This window comes from Dendronephthya gigantea, unplaced genomic scaffold (genome assembly GCF_004324835.1).
Source record: "Dendronephthya gigantea isolate DGI-Jeju-01 unplaced genomic scaffold, DenGig_1.0 000001F, whole genome shotgun sequence".
Lineage (NCBI taxonomy): Eukaryota > Metazoa > Cnidaria > Anthozoa > Malacalcyonacea > Nephtheidae > Dendronephthya > Dendronephthya gigantea.
The window spans coordinates 3,653,720-3,676,973 of NW_021163011.1; the positions used below are offsets into that span (position 1 = coordinate 3,653,720).

The following is a 23,254-nucleotide window of genomic DNA, read 5'->3' on the forward strand; positions in this document are numbered from 1 at the left end:
CCATGCAATGATAAATATCATGGACACATTTATCTACAATGAAGAACTTTTATTGACTGTTGAATGCTTATATTAAACATATACACTTCATATGCATGATAAAGATTTTACACGTTTTTATTTCTCGCGCTATGGCTTTGGAGTAGCCGGGGGGCAGCCGCCACTGCTCGGTCGGCCGCGATATGCCGTGATACACTTTTTGTTTTCCCCGCAAGTCGTAGTAGCACATATCAGATTGTTGACACAACCAAATTTTTCACAGTCTGACGTTGACGAACACGGTTGATGAAACATTCCACAACCATTACTTGGCGTCTAAATTCAAAAATAATCAATTCGAAAGTAATTCATAATTTCATATACGAATACAGGTCAACCGGCCAGTCAAGTACGAACTATAAAAACTTTTTTCTAATACACCCCTGTTTTTGTGAAATGATGGATGCATGGTTTCGTACACGTCAAGATTGTTCACGGAATCGTTTTATTTTCTATTAAAATCGTATAAACTCAATCTTATCACTAACTACCTTGGATTGCGCATAGTTTTATAGTATATTCATTCAAGGACGTTCATAATCTAGCTATTTTATTAATTCAATAAGCCTCTCATCCAGTATTACCTCAGCCTCCTCACCGCCAAGCCAGGCATCCGTCAGAATTGGCATCGCCAACACAGCAACAAGAAAGAAAATGTATAAGTTACAGATTTTCATTTCTGACTTTCTTCACTTCTTTGACTTTTATAGTTCGATCTGGATATTTGAAATAGTCGAATTTAATAAGGCTTCACTCAATATATATTATCGTATAGCCATCTAACAAATTTTATTATGATAATTCGCTCATTACAATTCAAACGAATAAGCCGAATAATTCACATGTTTGTTATATTGCAAAGAGCAGGTAATCAATTTAGACAATATTAGATATCTGTGAAAAATTGAACTTTATTCTGATTCTTCTAACACGTGCTGAAAATATCGATTGAGCTCATGACGTTATGTTGCCAAATGCATGCATGCTAGATTGCGAATTACTTGTCAAACAATTATACCTTCAGTTATACATGCACGAGTCACTATGAGACTATCATGTTGATCATTATAAACTATAGGTAGGTACAATGTCCCAAAATTCAGGCGAAAATATATTCACTTAAAGTGAATCTCTTGCAAAAAAGAATGCAGTTGAAGAAGCTATATAGGTGTAAAGTAACTCTAGTAAAAGTGGCTATAGGATTCTGTCACATTTACAGCTTCTATTTATTGAAAACCATGCATACACCGTGTTAGCAATGAAAAATGTATATGGCTATAGCTATACCCAGTTAACTGAGAAATAAACAACTCTGATTGGTCAATTCTGTTCTTAACTACAGTTGAAAGTTAACTAGTCTTTTATAGAACTGGCCTCTGGACATCTGAGTTAGTCGAATTTTACTTCCTAGTTCCTTCTGGCTTCTTTTATATCGTTCTCAGCGGTGAAAATCTTATAATTTTTTCAAGTAATTGCTTTTCTCGAATAATCAATGTCCCTAAGCGAAAAAATCTGCAGGAAACTATAGCTTGGTTGATGAAAGTCGGGGGAGAAATGACCAAATCTTAAAAACCATAAAATGCATATCTTCTGGGTTTTATTGTACCTAAGTTTCCAATACAATTGCGAGTTCATTTCATCGTTGCAGAGCAATTAACTGCATGTTAAGTAATTATTAAGTCATTTGGTTTTTGTGTTATACTGAGAAGGATTAATTGGTGATGTGTGACGGATAGATTCTATTTATAGGGGTATTACCGTCCCAACACCGCACAAAAACGTCCCGATTACAGCCTAAATTTTCTTAGAATATTGAACACTCATTCATTTACTATTATAAAAACTTTTATTGCCTAGCTGTTTAATGCTCATTAATATACACTTTCTATGAATGATAAAGTTTTTATAGACAACGTGTTGGTGCGCTGATATCTATTTCAATACACTTTCTTTGTCCAAAACACGTCGATTGCGGAGCACATCTTAGATTTTCACAATTATTTCCTTGACAGTCCGACTGTAGCGAACATGGCTGCTGAAACATTTTACAACCATCACGTTGCTGCTAAAACACGAAAGGTTGTAAAAATATTCAGTTACAATGGAAGTTTGAATTGTATAATTGTCACGTGCACACATTGAAGGTTGAAAGTAATATTGAAAAAGCATTACACTATCTGTAATATTATGAATGGAGAGCTGACGCCTCACCCCCCTCGCCCGGTTCGCCTCACCCGCCAATACACCCCCTGTGCTTATGCAAAGATGATGGTTTCGTTCATGTCAAGATCGTTCACTGAAACATTCGTTTTATTTATACCTTGGATATCGATTGCTCATAGTTTTCTACCATTCAAATAAGACGACGTTAATCATATAACATTTTTCTTGAAACTCTCAGTAGGCATATATTACGGTTAAATATGATGAAAGTCACTTACGCTACCATAATCAAATGTCACACCCTCATTAATCCAGCCTCGAGCTTTTAGCGTTGGCATCACCAACACAGCGACAAGAAAGAAAATATGTAAGTTGTAGGTTTTCATCTTTAACTTTCTTCACTCTCATTGACGTTTGTAGTTCTGGATATCTGAATTCAAGTAACGTCTTTATAAGCCGTCACTCCATATATGATCGTAACAAATTTCATTATGATAATTCGTTCATGAAATTATAAAATAATTTGATGACAATTTAAACCATGAAACCAAAAAAATATATATTAATGAGATAAGTGATTATTGAATATTTACAATCATCTATGACACTAATGAATAAGATTTTGATCAATAACAATAGCAACAATGTCCTAAAAATCAGATGCATGACCCAGACGAATACTTACATTTTCATTTCTGTCAGAGTGATCTTTTTATCCGAAGGACTCGTGCATTGGGTGTATAGCACGTGCTTAAATCTTTCGTTTGACAGATTCAGGGACCGCGGAGCATTTTTATATTGGGGAGGGGCTCATGGAAAATAAATGCATAAGTCGACTGCCGCCATGTTTGCCATAGTCATCCAAACGTTCGGTCTGCAAATTATTGGGGGGTTGAAGCCCCCCTAGCCTCCCTGGCTCCGTGGTCTCTGAGATTTGCAATCACCCTGATGCTGCTCTAGTATAAGTGCCATATAATCTGCCATTTCACTGGCTGGTTGATTTTTTTATGGTGACAATCCTTAAAACCCGGCCATTAAATGCGTGTCTCTTTGGGTTTTATGGTATGTTTCAAGCTTCTGAGAAATTGCAATAAAATCAAAGCTATACAGCATCATTGTGCTCTCATTTTTAAATGGCTTGCGCTAGAATAGGTTAACTCATCTGATTAATATTATTGAATGTGTCTAAAAAACTGCGAGATTCCCAAATTTGTCACATTTCCCATTTCGCGCAGTTTATTCAAGACATTATTAATTTTGACTGATCTCATGCAAGGACGGGTCATGAGTGTCATGAATAATTGTAACAATTGAACACAAAGACAAAATGACTTTGGTCACTGGTCAGTCGTCCAATGATGTCTAAATCTTGATAGAGTATTGTACACACTTTCATTTACAATTAAGAATGAACTTTTATTGCCTGTCTTATGCTTATTGAATACTCTCCATATACATGATAAACATTTTCGCAGTTTTTATTATTTTCCACAAATCCCTGGGTTGCTATAATCTATTTCAACACACTTTCTTTCTCCAAAACATGTCCATTCCGTAGCACATTTCAAATTTTCACAATTATTTCCGTGACAGTCCGACTGTAGCGAACATGGCTGCTTTAACATTCTACAACCATCACGTTGCTGCTAAAATACGAAAGAAGGTTGTAAAAAATATTCAGTTACAAACTTACAATAAAAGTTTAAACTGTACAATTGTCACGTGCACATTGAAGGTTAAAAGTGACATTGGATGGAAAAGTATATGAAACTGCAATTTATAAACGAATTCAACTCGAAAGCCAGTATTTCATTTAAAAATGAACGTCACCCAACCAAAACCTCTGCTGAAACGATGTGATTTCGGGCTGCAGTCTAAGGTGTATTGCAGTCAAACTCTAAAGCTAGGTTCTTAGGAGAATAGTAGTTATTTGTCAGTTATTTTTCTGTATTTCCACTTAGTTTTCTACCATTCATAAAAGGACGAAAAGAGCCTCGTATATGATAAAAGTCACTTACGCTACCAAAATCCCATGGCCAACCCTTATTAAGCCAGCCGCGAGCTTTTAGCATTGGCATCACCAACACAGCAACAAGAACGAAAATGTATAAGTTACAGATTTTCATTTCTGACTTTCTTCACTCTCTTCGACTTTTGTATATTATATATATCTGAATTCGTCGAAATCAACTAACTTCTCAGTTTATAAGCCGTCGCTCAATATGATCGTAACAAATTTTAATTATGATAATTCGTTTATGAAATTACAAAGCTTTTTGATTACAATTCAAACCAATAAGCATTATATTAGTGAATACATATTGAATATTCGATATATTGACTATTTAAAATCAACTATGAGACTATAATCGAAATACAAGATTTATATAATAAAACTCATATCATCTAGACGAATAAGTCCAGTTTTTTTACATTTTGCGGGACACATATTCCATGGCTGCACTGATAACACATGCTAGAATCTTTAGTTTGACAGATTGCTATTACAATCTGTAGTGAGTTCCATCTATAGCTTTTTAGGATGACAAACAACGTCCAAGGCACATCTGAATATTCTCAAAAAATTTGAAATTAATTTAAAATTCTTAATTTTGTTTTGTTTTTACACTTTCATATAAGTTAGTATATAGTCCGTTAACTTAGTGACTCCGTTACCCTAAGTGAATGCCACGCAGTTCTTTGGTATCGGGCAGAAGGAGGACGTTGGAGGGGTTTTTGAGAACGCCAGTGTGCATGGGGGGGGGGGACGCAAAGGGCGCTTGCGGTGGAAATGTTTGCTGCTATGCTTTGACGGTATAAAATACAAAGTCATCGTGATGTTCGGCACTTTTGTTTTCCTAACAAATCATATATCTAATTGGTTTACACAATCAACTGAATAACTCTTCGGGAAGGCAAAACTCAAAGGACTGTTCTGCATGTCAGCATATACAATGATCCATCCTGATTTAGAAGAAAATTTTAGATTTGAAGTTAATGAGTTCACGGCAACCACGTATATAATCCATTGAATTATCGCTACTCTGGTTTTAATAAATGAAAGTAATCACCAGACAAAGATTAACTTTCACGACCCAACGTTTCGACACTCCGGTCTAACCCCTGATGAAGACACTAGACCGGAGTGTCGAAACGTTGGGTCGTGAAAGTTAATCTTTGTCTGGTGATTACCTTCATTTATTAAAACCATGCAGAGTAGCGATAATTACGATAAATTTTAGATTGTCCTGCAGTAGAAAGTGGGCGATTTGGTCACAACATGGATTCAATCATAAGGCCATATAGGTCATCGATATATATTCTGCCTTTTTGAGAAGCCATCAGAGAAGAGGAAATAAATAAACCATGGCAAAAGTCTAAAACAGGAATCGAACAATTGTACAACCAGAGAATTCGAAGTTTGAATGGACAAGGTAGAAGTAGGTTATACTATAAAAATTCGAATCCTAAAGAGTGTTCTGCACATGTGATACTTTGAGTTTTTGCTGTGTCAAAAATTTATCAACCGTCAAGATAATCAGTAGCCAACATGGGGTCGAAGTACCAAATGCAGCTATGCAACAATTATTATATGGTATGTATTTGCGCAATTGAGGATTTAATGCAATGCCTACTAAACTAATAAAACCATGGTAATCTCGGTGGACATATACACTGTTAGACCGTTGGTTGAATTAATTCGTAAAGGAGATCCTGCTTTGCATGAGATCGACTGCATGGTATATTTTGACAGACTCCAAACACCCGCGCAATAACGCTCCCAATGATGATTGATGAATATCATACACTCATTTACTTATACGATTAAGAACTTTTATTGAATGTTTAATGCTGATTAAATACACTTCATATGCATGATGAAGATTTTAAAACTTTATATTGTTCTTGCAGGAAATGCTCGGTGTGTTGAAATTTGCAGGAACACACTGTTTTTCTCCTTCACAATTCATAACAACACATATCAGATTTTTACAACAGCGCACCTCTGAACAATCCCTCCACGACGTTACGCAAGAACCACGTTTCTCCTAAGATCAAATAAGAATTATAAAAAGGTCGACGCCCCTCCTCCATCGCAACTAGAATTTTTAAGGAAGACTGAGTCACCTTTTTTCCAATACACACCTGCATGTGTTTATGAAATGATGATGAAGATTGTTCACTCACTGAATCGTCAGTTTTATTTGTTTTCCATTAAATTTGTGTTAAACTCAATCTTATCACCAAGTTTTGTAGTGTTTATAGAAGGACAGTGATTTTCTTTCTTTTCAAAAACCCCCAGTATTACGGTATATGCATGTGAAAGTTAAGTTACTTACGCGGCTAACCGCACTCTCAAGCGAGTGGGCCGTCAGCATTGGCATCACCAACACAGCAACAAAAAGGAAAATGTATAAGTTGCAGATTTTCATTTCCGACTTTCTTCGCTCTCTTCTATATACTTTTGTGGTTCTAGATATCTGAATTAGTTAAACTCAAGTATAACGTCTTTTATAAGGCTTCACTCAATATGATCGTAACAAATTTAATTAGGATAATTCGGCGTTCATAAAGAATAAAATTATTTGATCACAATTTAAACCATGACACCAATATTGGCAATAAGCAATATATTAGTGAATATTGAATATTTATACTGTACAACTATGAGACTAATAAATAAGATTTTGATTATTAACATTTAATATAATGTTCCCATTGGCGTAGCTATAGAACGATAGTTGGGGGTATGGGTTCTTTGCTGCCCGACGGATTTCTTTTGCAATTTTTCTTTTCCGTCAGAGACATTTTTAAAAAACATGTACATTGGGTGTATAAGAAAAACTTGAATCTTTAGTTTTAACTTCTTTTATAAACCGTCGCTCAATATGATCGCAACAAATTTAATTATGAAAATTCGTTCATGCAATTACGAAATTTTTTTTATCACAATTCAAACAAATAAGCCGATTAATGCGCATCCTGTTCAGTTGTTATATTGCAAAGAACAGGTAATCAATTTAGAAAAATATTGGATATCCGGGAAAAATTGAACTCTATTTCGATTCTTCTGCAACCCGCTGAAAATGTCAATCTTATGACGTTATGTGGCAAGTTGCATGCCATATTGATAGATAAAACTGATATAATGTTTGTGAAGGATGCATGCATGCAGTCGAAGAAATTGTATAGATAAGATGTGACAAGTAACTATAGTTAAAGTTCATAGCTATGATTCTGACACACTCACAGCTGCTATTTATTAGGAACCATGCATCGTGTTTGCAATGAAAGATATGCATATCATTAGTGGACGAACCCTAAAGAATAGATGCAATTTATGATATTTCTGCGTATCCGCCAGTCACTCGAATGTCGAATCTTCGTCTGACAGATATACTCATTAACATCTATCTGTTACGATATATGTTGATGATTACGATATATCTGTGCCTAGAACTTTTTCAGTTGACAGATCATATTAAAGCAATCATGTTATCATACGTTTAGGGGTAAAACTCCCGTGGACGTGGAGTATAGCGTAAACACCTAAATTTAGATTTTAGCTCATTTTTAGCGATTGTAACTGTACGTACGGCACTAACGTTTTTGTTTTAGCTAATAACTTTGACAAGTCAGTTTTATTTCTTTTTCAAATTTCTTTTCTTGAAAATTATACATGTACGCCTAGGCCAAAAGTCAAGGAAGAAATTATTAAATCTTAAAAACCCATTATTAAATTATCAAATGCACATCAGTCTTGGCATGTTTCAAGGTGAAAAAATTACTTGCCAAATGGGAATTATTTGGGAATCTTGCAGTCAGTTGTTAGATGCATATTCATCAGCTGAGTTATCCTATTCTCGCTTACAACTTGTGCGCAAAACATTTTAGAATGTATATGATAGAAGTAATAATATGCGTGGCATATCATAATTGTGCTTGCAAAAATGTTTTTGTCTTGCAACTGACTTAAGGATCAAGTTAACGATTCCATTGCCTCAAGCATCATCCTTGCTGAGAACTGTTAAATTATAAGGCATTTGATTTTTCTACAATTCAGCAGTGAGATGGATTGGCAATGTGTAACTAGGACGGACAGATTCTCTTTGGCGATATTTGACGTAACTATAACCGTCCCAACACCGCACCATGATGCTCCAATTATAGCCTAAATTTTCACATATAAGGTATTGTACACACATTTTTTACAATTAAAAATTTTTATTGACGACTGTTTAATGCTTATTAAATACACTCCATATGCATGATAGAAATTTTCGCAGTTTTTATTATTTTCCACAATTTGGTGCAAAAAAATCGGCTTCAATACACTTTCTCTCTGTGTGACACATCAATTCCGCACCACATATCAGATTTTTGCATTTTCCTCCTTGACAGTCCGAGTGTACCGAACATGGTTGCTGAAACATTGCACAACCATCATGTTGCGACTAAAATAAGAACGTAGGTCGTAAGGTGGAGAGTGACAGAAATAATGTGCATGACAGAAATAATGTGTACCTCTGCTGAAATAATGTACATGATTAAAGAACATGGCTGTTTATGAGGGGTGCGTGTATTGTCAAACTGAACAGGTGCTTATGAGAATGGTCAACAACAAAAAAACAAGAAACAGTTTTCTACATTGATATGGCACAATCTGTTCAAGAATTATGAATGGAGAGACGCCCCCCCCCCTCATATTAAGGAGGTTTAGCTACCCGAAATTTCTCTTTATGCAATGATGATAGTTTCGTTCATGTCAAGATCGTTCACTAAATAGTTCGTTTAATTTGTATACCTTGGATTGCTCATAGTTTTCAAGCATTCATAAAAGGACGGTATATACTAATCATTTATATATTTTCAGGAACTTTCACTATTACGCACACGGCCTACAGTAGCGTAGCCAGCCTGACGATTTGTCCCACTAAGCTAATATTTTGCTGTTTATTAACTGTGAAAACAATAAATTTGTAAAGACAACAATAATTATAATAACTTGAAATTTACATCGCGGCCGGACAAATTCGTCAGGCTGGCTGCGCCAATGACGATATATGATGAAAGTCGTGCACTTACTCTGCCATCACCCGAAATATCCAATATCCAACCCTTATTGAGCCAGCTGCGAGCTTTCAAAATTGGCATCACCAACACAGCAACAGAAAAGAAAATGTATAAGTTACAGATTTTCATTTCTGACTTTCTTCACTTTCTTCAACTTTTGTAGTTCTGGATATCTGAATTAGTCAAATGCAAGTAACGCCTTTTATAAGCCGTCGCTCGATACGATCGTAGTCATCGTACCAAATTTCATTATGGTAATTCGTTCATGAAATTAAAGTAATATATTAGTGAATATTGAATAATTCTAATCAATTACGAGACTAATAATTAATAAATCAGATGACACACTGATGTTTTTTAGACATATTCAATATTAATCCGTCGAAAACTTTAAACTTATGCGCAAACCATTCTAAAATTGTATGACAGAATATGGCAGTATAAAGCCAACAGAACCTCTGTTCATGAACCATTCAAACTTCTAAAAAATATCGTATATCGGTATTTCTTATTTCTTGATTTCTAATCTGTCTCTTGAATTTCTTGACTTCTAGAGGTATCTGGTTTTTCTTCACCTAATAGCTACCTTCGAAACAGAGCGTAGATCTGTTTCAAATTAAAAGTCTTGGGACATATTGTAGGCAATATACGGGGCCACGAGGGGAAAGCGGGTTTGAACAACTGATAGTTCAGTCATAGATACTTTACAGCTATTTTCGCTCTAAATTACAAGTGTTCTTACTACTTTTGAAACTGATACAGAGATAGAAACTTCAAACTTGTAACCACAGACTTGATTTGGAGGATACTTGTGGATATGATGGTCACTGTCGATCGCCTGTCCGTAATCATCACTCAGCAATCACCACTAATCCTGTATATCCATAATATTTTGATTTTGCCACTGATCTTTGTCCAGTGTATGTGTCGTACGACTCATAAGTAAGGACTTTTGTGGCAAAAGATTCTTTTACTTTTCTGTCCAGACATAAATAAAATCTCTAAGAATTATGTGCAATAACATATGCAGTAATACATTGGATTATTAATTATGTAAACGTTTCACAAATACCTCTTCTGGTATGTCTGGCAAAGGCAAGAATACATGCAGCAGTTCTACTCTTCGGCCACAAGCTGTACATGACACGAAATGGTTGAAAATAGATTTACAGGTAAGAGGAAGAATAAAACTGCTTTTCTTAAGATTAGATTCATGAACTGAATACGTGAAGTGGAAATTGAACTTATTAGTTATTAGGAATAAACATTTAACGCCATATTTTTTTATGTCAGCAACCTTCACTTTATAGCATACATGTTTTTATAATATTTCATTTTTATGTTATGTTATTCAGTATACATGAACAATCAGCATTGAGAGACATTGCTAAGATGTGAGATTCTAGGTTCTACGCAGCCTTACAAAGTGGCAACCAATGTTAGCTTAAGAGATAACTGGGATATGATGCTGCATATATTGCACCCAGGCAAATTTGACATTGCACCTGGGATTGTAGCTTTGTAAACTAAAACAATGAACAGGATCGAAATACATTCATATAAAAATCACATTGTGAGCACCTGTCTTTAGCCAACTGATGGACTTGGTTGTTAAGTAACTCCCCTGCCTTCAAGTGCATTTACATTTACATTCTTGCTGCAATTTTATGTGTCTTTTCATTGATGAAAGTCACAAATAGCAGGTGAAAATGGGTTTAAGTGTATCCGTTTTCTGCAATCTATGTTGATTGAGATTGGAGTACCTATACCACTAAACCAAGTAGTTGAACAAACTAGTTTGCATCCATCACAGAATCAGTTACTGTACAAACGTCCAACCAGTTTTAGTGGAAATTGAATGAATACACCTTACTCTGTTGCCTTATATCATAAAATACAGTAGCTTCTTCCACATTATCCAAGTTCCTATGCATGTATATAATTATATTTCTATCTATAACTAAACAGGATGCATCATCACTGATATCATATTACACTTTACATTGTATATTCGTTATTAGGAGGCATTCACTGCCAATGGATTGAGTAAATTTTGGAATGAACTCGTAAAAGATGGTGAAGTTGCCAATAATTTGAGATTGGCAAACAATGGGAATGAAAAAGAGGATGTAGTCAAAAACGAGGGTAATGGGTTGACAAAATCAAATGTATGTGAGGCAAGGGGTAGCACAAGTTGTGCTTGTTCTGGACATAACACTTTAGAGGAAGAAGGAAAGAACTGCCGAGATTCAGATGAAATAATCGATTCCTGGACGTGGGGTGAACAGCCAACAATCTCAGGTCTAACAGAAGCCGTTCGTTCATTAATGACAGAGCAATTGGAGCTAATCCATCAAGCCTCAAAATCAACACCATCTTCTGTACGATTGCATCAAAGACTACTCGTACTTGAGAGATATTATATTGCGTATATATCTAGTTCTAGTAGTTTGTCTGGGTGTGGTTTTACACAAAATGATGATACGAAGAATTCTCAGAAAAACACAAAAAATTCCAGGTGAATACTTAACATCACTAAATTCCCCATATTTGGTCAAAACCTAAACGTTTCTCAGTTTTGGAAAGAAAGCTAGGGCTGGTACTTGCTTGGGCTGGTAGGGCTTGTTTAAAAGATGGATAAAGTTATCACCATTTAGCATGACCAAGATTGAACTTCCCAATTTCAAAGTTGAAATTTATTTTATAGCAGCGGCAGTAGATAACTTTATCCACCTTTCCAACAACTGGCCCCAGTTGACAATATGGGCTGCACAAGTACTGTAGGACTTTTTTTGAGAATTTGGACCAACACGAGATTAAACCATAGAATTTTCTTAAAACCTTCAAAGTAGAGCTTCACTATTCACTATTAACATTGAATGCTCCATTTATTTAGTTTATTCACGTTTCATTATGTTCAACCACAAACTTTGGTTTGATAATTCTTCATATCATGTTCAACCTCATTCGATAATTGTTAATTACGACACATGAGATACAGTATGTATATCTCAGTTGTGATTGAGTGTACGTTATCTCATCTGTGGTTTCTACAACGGTAAATAAAATTACTATCCAACTGCTATCCGCTGGATAGCGTTATCTAGCCTTCAAACTGAAATAACAAATAGAACTTTTAAATTGAATTTCTTTGCTTTTTTATTTTCCCAGAACCACCCAAAAACAACTTGCATCTTCAGCAGTTGGTCTGGCGCACATTGGTGCACGTGCCGCATTTTCGTTTGCCTGTGCGTTTTTACGTCGAGCGTGGAAGTCGGGCGAAGATGCTGATATATGTCGCGAGTTCCTTCAGGAGGCTCACGAAGCCTTGCAGAGTCTACCAGAATGTTTGTTATTCAACGAAGAAGCTGTCTCTCCCGTGTGGATCGATACTGTTGAAAGAGTATCAATGTTTCTTAAAGCTGTTGTATCAGGGTAATGTTTGTTATAAAACCTGTGTATATACTGTACAGTAGATAGCAGCACATCACTGTAAGAATATCATATTATATATAAGCTGTGTTGGTTGGTAGTAATAGCAACCTAGCCTATTCCCACTCCTTACTATTATTACATATTAGTTTATTATCACGCGTATTACACATAATTAGGGAAGAATAATGTTTGAAGTGGGACATGCGAGAACAAAATTTATTGTCTATGATCCGATATTACCGATTGCTATAAAAATGTGAATGATAAAGTACAAGAAAAGTTGCCCCAGAATGGTTGAATTGTCACGACAAACAATTAGACTTCAGTATTATATGACCTGTAGGTGCATGTGTATGTATCAATATTTAAATTTTTATACTGTCACTACTCTTTCTAGAGGAAGCAATGAAGGTGGTATTCTATACAGAACTTTGGACAATGTACCCATAATGGATCAACACATGGCTTTGGGCATTTTTCTTGAATTAGCTTTCCAACGAGGATCATTAAACCACATCTTGGAGTCAGTATTGTTGCTACTCCGTCTGTGGGATCGTGGCCAAGATAACGAGAAGAACTCTTCGTGTACCACGGCTCCACTGAATCCGATATTGAAACGTCTCGAACGACTCTCTGAATCTTACTGCAAAGTAGGCGCTCCACGAATATCGGACGAGGTTTGTACCTTTTGTATAGTTCAGAGTCTAGGTCATAGACGCCCTTTGAAACTTATTCTTAAATATCATTTACACGAAAAGGTTTCCTGATTAAATATTATTTACAGATTATGCTTTTATTAATGAAATTTTTATCGTTTCTAGGCATCACCTTCGTTTCTTCCAGTAATCAGTCCAACGGAATGTTTTCTTCGTTATGCATCATTGCCTGAAGACGATTTGGAATTACTCGATGTTCAACAAGTTGCTGTTACGATACTTTCTTACCTTGATAGCTTTTCAACGTCTCATTTACCTTCAAAAAATGTTTCAGGAGTAAGGGTTTTTTTTAAAGTGTCTTACAGTATAACAAAGATAGATGTTACTGTCATATTTCCCTGGACATTGTCAGCAATGTTGGGTTAAAGTAAATATTGTATATCAACACTAAACTGTGATATATTTCGGCGCCTTTTCTCCAACTTGTTTCCTGAGAAGAATGATTTTGTTTCCACTTTCATCACTTTCCACCTACAGACGGGTCGATGACTGTGTAGATTTCCTGTTCCGAAGTATATTTGAACTACTAAACTGAGCTGCATGCTAGTGAAATGAAATGATAAAAACAATGATTAAAATAATACTTGTTCTTTCCTCAACTATCTAGGTGCAATCAAATGGTTCTCAAAACGTGTACAGCTGGGGATTCGTCGGTGTTTCAAACAATGGTTGTTCCACGACACCTGTTCATTCTCGGGCGTTCATTGATCTTAATGTGAAACAAATCAGTTGTGGTGAAAGATCGTTTGTTTTACTGACACATGATGGCAAGGTGTACTCTCAACTTTATAATGCTGAAAAACAGGTAATATAGTTATCTATTAATTAAAAAAGACAATTATTTGATATATTTCTCAAATGTTCTTTGTCCCAGTCATGCATTCAAAGCATCCTTCCCCACAGTAAAAAGTATGCATACTAAAATTGTGAGACAGTGAGAGCACTGTTTAAAAGTTGCCTACATCAGATTTTGTTTCATTCTACCCCTCTAGGTTCCTACCTTGCTCGAATCTCTTGCGGGTAAAGCTGAAATTATTAAACTCGCATCTCATTCCGACGCAAGGCATTATTTGGCTTTGAGCAAAGTAGGTATGGTCTATAGTTGGGGGTCTGGAGAAATCGGAGCACTTGGACTTGGAGATACTAAGTAAGTAGCTCGTTTTATCTTGACATAATTAACTATCTATTGCCGTATACAGTACAGAGTGTACAGTACATGAACTTTATGTGTTATCAATGTCATATACTACATTTTCCCACACGTGCAATAGTGCATTGTATAACCTATATAATATTCATTACTGAAACTTACTTCCTTATTAAATGTGTGAATTTCATTATTGATTGTTTTCGTGCCTCTATTTTGCTCGGTAAGTATATTCATTTTTCATGACTAGCGGCCGTTAATAAAAACTTTTTCGTGTACGGAACTATACATTCTCCGTAGTTGCAGGAATCGTAGTTAAACTTAGAAATACTCGACTCTGATTGGTTTCACTCACTATACAATAGTTAACAGTTACGTACATATGTACAACAGGTACAACCAGCCCCTGATTATATAGTATTCCTGTCCAGCGAGCATTACAGTACAACACGTAAACCTGATTCTACTTGTATTGTAACCACGGTAATTGTACGGTATGTGCAACACCGTTGGCGAAAAGAATCAAAATCTAAATGCTTTCAGGGAAAGGTTGTTCACCATGCCAGAGAATGCCAACTTGACAAGAAAACCTGTTTTGTTCTTAATATGTTTAGTTCTCGAGAAGAACCAACTCTCGTGACTGCTCTGTCTGGTAAAAATATCGTTGGAATTAGCTGTGGAAGTTCGCACAGTGCTGCCATATCTGCTGAAGGAAATTTATATACCTGGGGTCGTGGGAATTATGGTCGACTCGGCCATGGTAAGACAGTATCGTATTTACTATACATTACATCACTATACATTTGTTTTGCTTCTTTGGGCCTATTTACATGGAGCGAGTTATCCCGGCTGGGCGAGGTGAAAACTGTTATATAATAAAAGACTAATAAAGTTAAACCTTTCATGTGATGCGCTTTTTATCTCGCCTAGCCGGGATAACTCGCTCCATGTAAACAGGCCCTTAGGATGAATTTCGACTTTCTACTTCCTAAAATTTCCACTTCAGTCATGTCCTGTACTTCATTTATGGAGTAATTCATTAATACAGTCAAAATTCAAATTGAATGTGCAAATATTTTGATAACTAATAATTTCTCTGTAAGTGGAAATCAACGCTTACGGCTCTTCGTTGTATGGTTCGTTCCAGGCAATAGTGAAGATGTGTTGGTCCCAACCCTGGTGAGTGGTCTTAAAGGTCATCATGTTGTTGATGTTGCTTGTGGTAGTGGCGATGCCCAGACATTAGCTGTCACGAAAGATGGTAGGTCGTCTCATTTTGGTCACCGTTTAAATATGCATATATCAAATTCATTCACTGGAGTTATGTTTTTGCTCATCAGGTAAGGTATGGTCGTGGGGTGATGGTGACTATGGTAAACTTGGAAGAGGCGGAAGTGACAGTTGCAAATCGCCGAAATTAGTTGATAAATTCCAGACTGAACATGTTGTTAAAGTTCTTTGCGGTGGTCAAGTTTCTCTCGTTCTTACCAAAGAAGGAAATATATGGACCTGGTGAGTGAACTGTTGTTTAAGGCCTGGATATACATATACCAATTCTGCTCGTGCACCAACGGTAATGTTATTTATTTATTTCAGGGGAAAAGGTGATGATTTTAGGCTTGGACATGGCTCTGATGAACACTGCCGTTTTCCCAAAGTGATTGAAGCGTTGCGAGGAAAGGAGGTCGTTGATATTTCCTTGGGTTCAGTTCATTGTCTTGCATTGACAGGTGAAGGCAAGGTGTATGCCTGGGGTGGGAATGATAAAGGACAACTGGGGATATCAAGCTCAGAGGCGAAGGATACTCCTACTGAAGTACAAGCAAATGAAGGAACATTGTTTCAATATGTTGCCTGTGGTCCAGCTCAGGTAGACTCGACTACATCATCATTACTTGTGACAGTGACAGTGACAGCCTACATAATTACTGCGTTTTCAATTTCCCGTTACGAAAGTATCCTTGGTCTTATTTTGCAGAGTTTCGCATGGTCAAGTGGGAAGAACACCTGCGTTGGTCTCAAAGCTCCATATGTTGTCGATGTTACAAAAAAGACTTTTGAGCATCTGGATGCTTTGTTGCGAAGAGTGAGCGAGGATTTAGATGGCACACGAGATTGGCCACCACCCGCTCAGGAGAAAGAATGTATTGCCGTGGCCGCATTGAATCTTTTGCGATTACAGGTATCTATATGTATAATATTTTATTTATATTTATTTTACATTTGTAATTGCACTCTTCTTTTGTCATCTACAGCATGATGGTTAACGCAAATGTTTAAAATCTCAAAAGCCGCATGTCAGCTAATATCACTGTGATATATTCTTAGTTTCATACAGCTATTCGTGAAGGTGTGAGTGGTGATGAACTTGGTCTTGGTGCTGGCAGTAAACTTCTTCAGTCTTTAAGACAGCAAGTTGTTATGTTAGCTGTAAGTAAAGGTGTTTTGAGTACTGTCAAAGATGCTGCCAAGGGAACGTTAAACAGTGGATGGTCATTACTTCTACCGACTACGGAGGAAAGAGCTAAGACATTATCAGAACTACTCGCTGAGAAACTTGGTAAGTTATCACCGTGAGATTTCAACTGAAGTGATGCTATTTGTTAACTTTTAACCACAGACCAAGTTCGTGCTTTATTTGGTATGAAAATTGGATTATTTATATATAAAGTAACAAATTAAAAATGAGAAGAATGCTTTTGACAGTACCAGCTAGAAGAACAGTACACTGTTGCCAGGGCCGTCGCTAGAAGCTTAATTAGTTGAAGGGTGCATATTCATGATCTCTATATTCCGTGGTAAATTTTGTTTTTCATTTCATAGGTTCCAGTGATAACACAGATACAGGCTCTGGTCGTGATTTCATGATAGATCTTCTCATTCAAAGTCTCATGGTTGAGGGCAATTTGGAAAGAGCTTTTCAAAATGCCGTAAAAAGCGAATTGTCCCAGGACAAAAACGACAACCCTGGTGGTATTTCAGACATATCGAACAGTACGCCTTTATTACAATTGGCGCGTGAACTTCTCAGGACCTGTGTCGACAAATGCTTATCCCGTTTTCATGCGAATAAAACGCGATCCGATGCGCCAGTTGAGGACAATAAGACAAGAAATCGTAATGCAATTATGGAGTTGTTGTTAAAACTGCAAAGATTATTTGTTGGCTGCATTTTAACGATCTTCATGACGGATCGTGAATCAAACGGCGGTGATAAAGGTGTGTCTCATTAGCTCATTGCTTGTTAACAGTGCATTTTTCGTTGCCTTCGTGTGAGGTGCATGAATTATAGCTGTTTCAATGGGAAAACAAACGTCTACCACAAAAATGACCAGCTTTGTTCGTATCTTCTTATGAACATTTCTGTATTATTGCCTATACTGTAATATTAAACCAATCGATAAATCTAATAAATGTAATTAAGGATTAATCATGTAAGATTGACGTTAGATTGTGTATATATTGTTAGTAGTGAACGCATAGAGTGCATGTGATGAGGTTTGGCTAAGTATCATGATCGCGATCATCGATTTCTAATTCAGAATTCAGAACATATCATGAAAGACAGCAAGATAAACATTCGATTTTAAAACTGTTAAAAAGACAAGGAAAATCTATTTGACATCTTTATCTTTAATATTAATTGTAGGCCACCCTGTGCACGGTGGTGCATGCTAGCCGATTTTATGTTATCATGTTCCAGTTTCAATTTTTGATTTCTTTTTTGTTTCAGAACTTCAGGACGAGCAACTTCGAGGCTCGTTTAGTCTTCTTAACAAGTACATCCAGCTATTGTGTTGTCATGTCACTCAGGTTTTAGTTCAAGCTCACAACTATGCAAATACTGCAAATCTTCTTCCACATATCTCTCATATCATCGAACAAGAAATGCCTGCCGTATTACTCCCCGAGTTTATAACATCACTCTTACTACTTCACACACATATTGGTAGAAGAACTGGACTTTCCTCCGTATTTCCTGTTTTACGAGATCTCCTGGAGTTGTTAGATAAATTTAATAAATTGGTGCCAAACATAGCTCTGGAAGACGGTGAAGACTTGGCTTGGCCAGGCGGTCTAGGTAATTACACAATAATTTAAATCATCTAAAAGAATGCCTTCCGAGAGAGAGAGAATATTTAGTATTGTTCATTCATCCGGTGCATTAGTTTGTTTCCGACTTCACTGACGGTAATTTGTGACTTGCTTGGAAAGGGTTCTAAAGTATAGCGTTTATAAAGAAGTGCATTCTTTGGTTGCGTTTTTTGCTGCATGGTGGATGCAGTGATGTGTTTTTTTTATATATGAACTATGTGGTTTGTAAGTTCTTTAAATTGCGATCCACACCTGCATTAGAAGAAGAAAATGATTATATTTTGAATTATTCAAGAAATAACTTCATTTGTTTGTTGGTATATATTAGGGAGTTCATCGTCAATGAGTTTCGACAATTCTGCCGAAGTTGTGATTGAAAAAGCTGATCTGGAAAATCACAATAAAGAAGGTGGAATGTGGGTTGTTATTCATGGCAAAGTTTTTGATTTGCAAGAATTCAAAGATCAAGTATGTTAAATCCTTCTAATACAATTTACATAGGGTATAGGAATTTGGGTATGGATCTTGTAAGGAACAATTTAATCTATTATTTAGTCTATCCGCCTTGTAATTAGTACGTGATTAAAAAAACAATAGCCCTATATGTACTGTACCATAAATGTTTGAGTGATAACGCTTGTTTTTTGCTTGCTAGGCACCGTGTGGAAAAGAACTTTTATCCAAATATGCAGGTGATTGCTACGATCTCGATCGTTTATTCAACTTTTACTCTTGTACCTTTTCCGCGCCAATTTTCTTGAAAAAGCCTTTTATTTCAGATCGCGAAGAAGAGTATTATACCTCCAATGTGGAATTAGAATATAAATAATTTTATTTGTTGGTTTGTTATTTTTAGCTCAAGATGCTACAGAAGCATTTGAAGGAGCCAGTCACTCGAGTGAAGCAAGAGACATGATGCAGGCATTTTGTGTTGGTGTTTACATGGAGGTTTGTCGTAAATATTCAAATTAACATTGTGTTATAACGATTTAAAGGTGTGATTCACATCTTATTGCATTAAGTGAAATAGTAGTGATTCGCATCACCTTATGTTCATTATAACAGGAAGAACAAGCCCAATGTGATGTAGCACCATCAGTATTGGCACCATTACTAGACACAGAACGTTCACTTGCCTTTCTTCTTGGTCACCATGCCCACCTACTGTGCCAGGGAATAGCAATGACCGCTGATGAAGAAGATTGTGATCCATGGTTGACTAGTGATTTCTTCGCTGGAGGTCTAGAGACATGTTATGCAGTCCCACAAGCAAAAGACAAGAAAAATGAGGGGTAATAAGCTTGTTTTTATTGTTTAGTTAATTTTGGGATTTAGGGTACTCAATTTTTTGAACTATTAAACAGTCACTTTCACAATTCACTCTCTGGTAATGTACAACTAACAATAAGTTACATTGCTTGCCCCTTTTTCAAGTTTGTGTTTTTTTGTGGGAAATCAAATTCAGGAAAGATCTCTTCCTGGATTTTGTAGTCCTTAAATGCATGTGCGCGTTTCTAGACATTCGCTTGTTGGCGATATAACTGGTCGACATGAAAAATCAGTAAGGCTATCTTACTTAATGCCCCTTTGAGAATATACTGTATCCACACAGCTTCTTTGGTGTTCAAAATGTTTCATTCAAGAGATTGTTATATTCATTAACTTGCAATAAATGTATAGTTACAGCATGCGCGTCATTGTAAAGACACGTGATTCTTATGACATTGCTTCACCTTAGCGGACAGAAGAGTTTCCAGAAAATTCTCAAGAGAACTCATCGTGACGGTGCGCATGCTCCACATTCCGATGCCGTTAAAATGTTCATAACGAACCTGTCTGAAAACTTCAAAGACAACAGCGTTGAGAAGTTTCTTTCGTTGGTGAAACGCTGTTGTCATGTAAAGAGAATAATAATGCCACTTGAATTTCCTGCTGATCATCCTATCGAACAATTTGGACGGTTGTTCCTTGCTTGCTTGTTAAAACATCAGGAACTTGGTATGTAAAATACCCCACTACAGTCTTGTGAGCGACATCAGAGGCGAAGGTTTAATATCATTAGCCTCGAGAGGATTTATGATTCATTTCCATTTTTTTTATTTGAACCACAGTACGACGTATTGAGTAAACAAAGATTATTCTGTCATTGTAGTTCCTATGGCGCTATCGTTGATTGAACATGAAGACCTGGATAAATTACCCGATGGTGAATTGTCGTCATCTACAGAACACAGTCATTATCCAGCATCCTTAGTGCAAGTCTTAAGAGTTACTCATCAAGCCAAATGTAATCTTATTAAGGTTCGTATAATAAATTGTCGATGTGTACTGTGATAAATTATGCCAAGAAACTTTTTTGATAGAAATGATATTGGGTTTTTTAAACTCGAGGTCATATTCTCTACGGTATCAAACCCCTCTTAATAAACCTCTCTGCACAGCAAGGTACCCTAAGACTGACAAAAACGAAATATAATACAAATCGACAGCACAGTGTATATGGTAGACCTTTTAGTATAGTTCATACTTTTTTATTACATTCTTTCGTCCATCCGTTCTTCTAACCCCAACACACAGATTTGTCATGAGAATTGTCTTTTCCTCAGTCTCATCAAGAATCCTTCCGATCGTATGAAGAAGTGTGTATTCCCGCGCTGGAGAGATGTCATTTCCTGCTTCAAATACTACGACCTGCCGTGTCGGGTGAATTGGCAGCTTTATCTAAACTCAGGCTACTCAATATGATTCCTCGATGGAAACGTTTGGTGTCTCAAGTGATTCAAGAAAACAGGAAATCTAAGGAAGGTGAAAAAGGAAGTGTGCAAGGTCGAGAAAGTCAGGAGATGGAAAGAGACGAGGATTTCAGTGTTGAACGCGTTGCACTAAGGTTGGCAGTGCTGGAGGAGTCTAAACAAGAGCAAGAGGTGCGCGAAAATAATAGGATATCTCCTAATTTAATAAAGTTTTGTATTCTCAAAATGCTTGTTTTATAAAAAGGTTTAGGCTAAAAGTAACTTAATTTCGGTGGTGATATCGACATTTCTAGTTCTGCCATGGTAACCAAGTTTTTCATAATTTGTTGCTTTGGCCAATACTGTTCATTAATGCCTTCCAAGACTTCTTTATAAAGTAGAGATTGGAAAATACATATAATTATGGAAGAGATGTTAAGTGACATTATGTGTAGAACTGAAGTTGGTTAAAGTTGTATTTTCTACTTTGAAAATGTTATCATGCAGGCCTCATTGACGGTCCCGACGGCAGCTCTGACAAATATCAAGAAATTCAAATGGCTTCGCGAACGCGTGACAAACAGTTCTTCTGCCACAGTATTGATGAATCATATTAAAGATTTTGTTTTAAAGGAAGAGAAAATAAACCTCGAGAAGATCATGAATGCAATGGAGTGTCAGGTGAATGCAGAGAAATTTAGTTATTTTTGTGAGAATTGTTATGATGCTCTTTATCTATGTGAGTAGAAATACTTGAAATAGAATGCAGAACAGAAATTGCAATATATCATTATTAGGTGAAAAGAGCACGGCTTCGTTTGGAAGGAACTCACTTTTTGTTGTCACTGATAAATAAAGGCTTACTTGATTCTGTCAAATACGCCATTTTATGCGGGTGGCAGGGATTGTCAACGAATACTTTAAAAAGAAGGTCGGTACACGTGAATTGTCTTGCTATAGTGAAAAATTATTAGTGGTAAATTCTTAGAAGAAGAAAAATATCGAGATATCATTCTCCGACTGTATATACATGCATCTACTTTGGTCGAACAAGTGTGTGTATAGTTCTAAAGTCATAGCTTACTGCATGGACAATGAAGAGAGTGACGTCGAGATACATTCTTATCCAGATTAAGGTCTGTATTCCGTTTTAGGTCTCCTGTGCCACGAAACCTTTCAGATGTAAAATTAATTCCTCCTTATGATCAAGTTGTACTGGACAACGCCTTTACAAAGATTGACCAGTGGTCCATAAACCTACTCCGAGACTCCGTGTTGGAAGCAGGCGATACTTACAAGAAGTCACAATATAATTTACGAAGATCTACATCTGACATGTCTCTGGGTGTATTGCCTTGTGCTCGCTTTATGATGGCTACACTTGCCATGCTAACTGTCGAACATACTGCTGCTGGAGTCAGCTTGCTGCTCAATTCTGGCGTTCTTGCTCTTTCACAGGTAAGACACCGGTCCTTTGTTGACAGTCACATTGTTTTTTTTTAATGGAGATTGAATTTTGGCTGTTAATGATTGTAATTTTCATGGATGTGCTATGCGTGACTCCATCGTCTTGACACTGGGGTTTGGGTTACTGAGGCGAATTCCATTTTCGACATTATAGACAATCTTACGGCTAGCAGGACCATCTGATGACAATAATGACGACAATGAAATGATAGCGGCATCGATTATTGACGAACACAAGAAACCACGTTCACCTCCACCTTTACCAACGGTTGGACCAGAAATGGCACGAATGATGAAAGTTGGAACTAAAGTGATACGAGGTCCTGACTGGAAATGGGGCGATCAAGTATGTTGCAATCATTCAATTGTATTCCCTTATAGGCGTT

General features: G+C 36.5%; 1 protein-coding gene across 1 annotated transcript in view; it reads left to right on the plus strand.

Moving 5' to 3' along the window:
- Positions 1-10,205: 10,205 nt before the first annotated feature.
- LOC114528307 (E3 ubiquitin-protein ligase HERC2-like) overlaps positions 10,206-23,254 on the plus strand; it is a 37,950-nt gene continuing 24,901 nt past the window's right edge. Inside the window, exons 1-26 of the mRNA XM_028549941.1 lie at positions 10,206-10,448; positions 11,298-11,794; positions 12,448-12,711; positions 13,109-13,388; positions 13,533-13,703; positions 14,035-14,232; positions 14,420-14,574; positions 15,189-15,334; positions 15,722-15,835; positions 15,915-16,086; positions 16,171-16,444; positions 16,553-16,756; positions 16,903-17,134; positions 17,398-17,793; positions 18,308-18,655; positions 18,998-19,137; positions 19,325-19,361; positions 19,526-19,617; positions 19,735-19,961; positions 20,408-20,667; positions 20,822-20,970; positions 21,276-21,593; positions 21,909-22,082; positions 22,199-22,332; positions 22,556-22,859; positions 23,023-23,214. Of these exons, the coding sequence (XP_028405742.1) occupies positions 10,359-10,448; positions 11,298-11,794; positions 12,448-12,711; positions 13,109-13,388; positions 13,533-13,703; positions 14,035-14,232; positions 14,420-14,574; positions 15,189-15,334; positions 15,722-15,835; positions 15,915-16,086; positions 16,171-16,444; positions 16,553-16,756; positions 16,903-17,134; positions 17,398-17,793; positions 18,308-18,655; positions 18,998-19,137; positions 19,325-19,361; positions 19,526-19,617; positions 19,735-19,961; positions 20,408-20,667; positions 20,822-20,970; positions 21,276-21,593; positions 21,909-22,082; positions 22,199-22,332; positions 22,556-22,859; positions 23,023-23,214 (5,568 nt within the window). The 5' untranslated portion in view covers positions 10,206-10,358. The remainder of the gene's footprint in view (positions 10,449-11,297; positions 11,795-12,447; positions 12,712-13,108; positions 13,389-13,532; positions 13,704-14,034; positions 14,233-14,419; positions 14,575-15,188; positions 15,335-15,721; positions 15,836-15,914; positions 16,087-16,170; positions 16,445-16,552; positions 16,757-16,902; positions 17,135-17,397; positions 17,794-18,307; positions 18,656-18,997; positions 19,138-19,324; positions 19,362-19,525; positions 19,618-19,734; positions 19,962-20,407; positions 20,668-20,821; positions 20,971-21,275; positions 21,594-21,908; positions 22,083-22,198; positions 22,333-22,555; positions 22,860-23,022; positions 23,215-23,254) is intronic.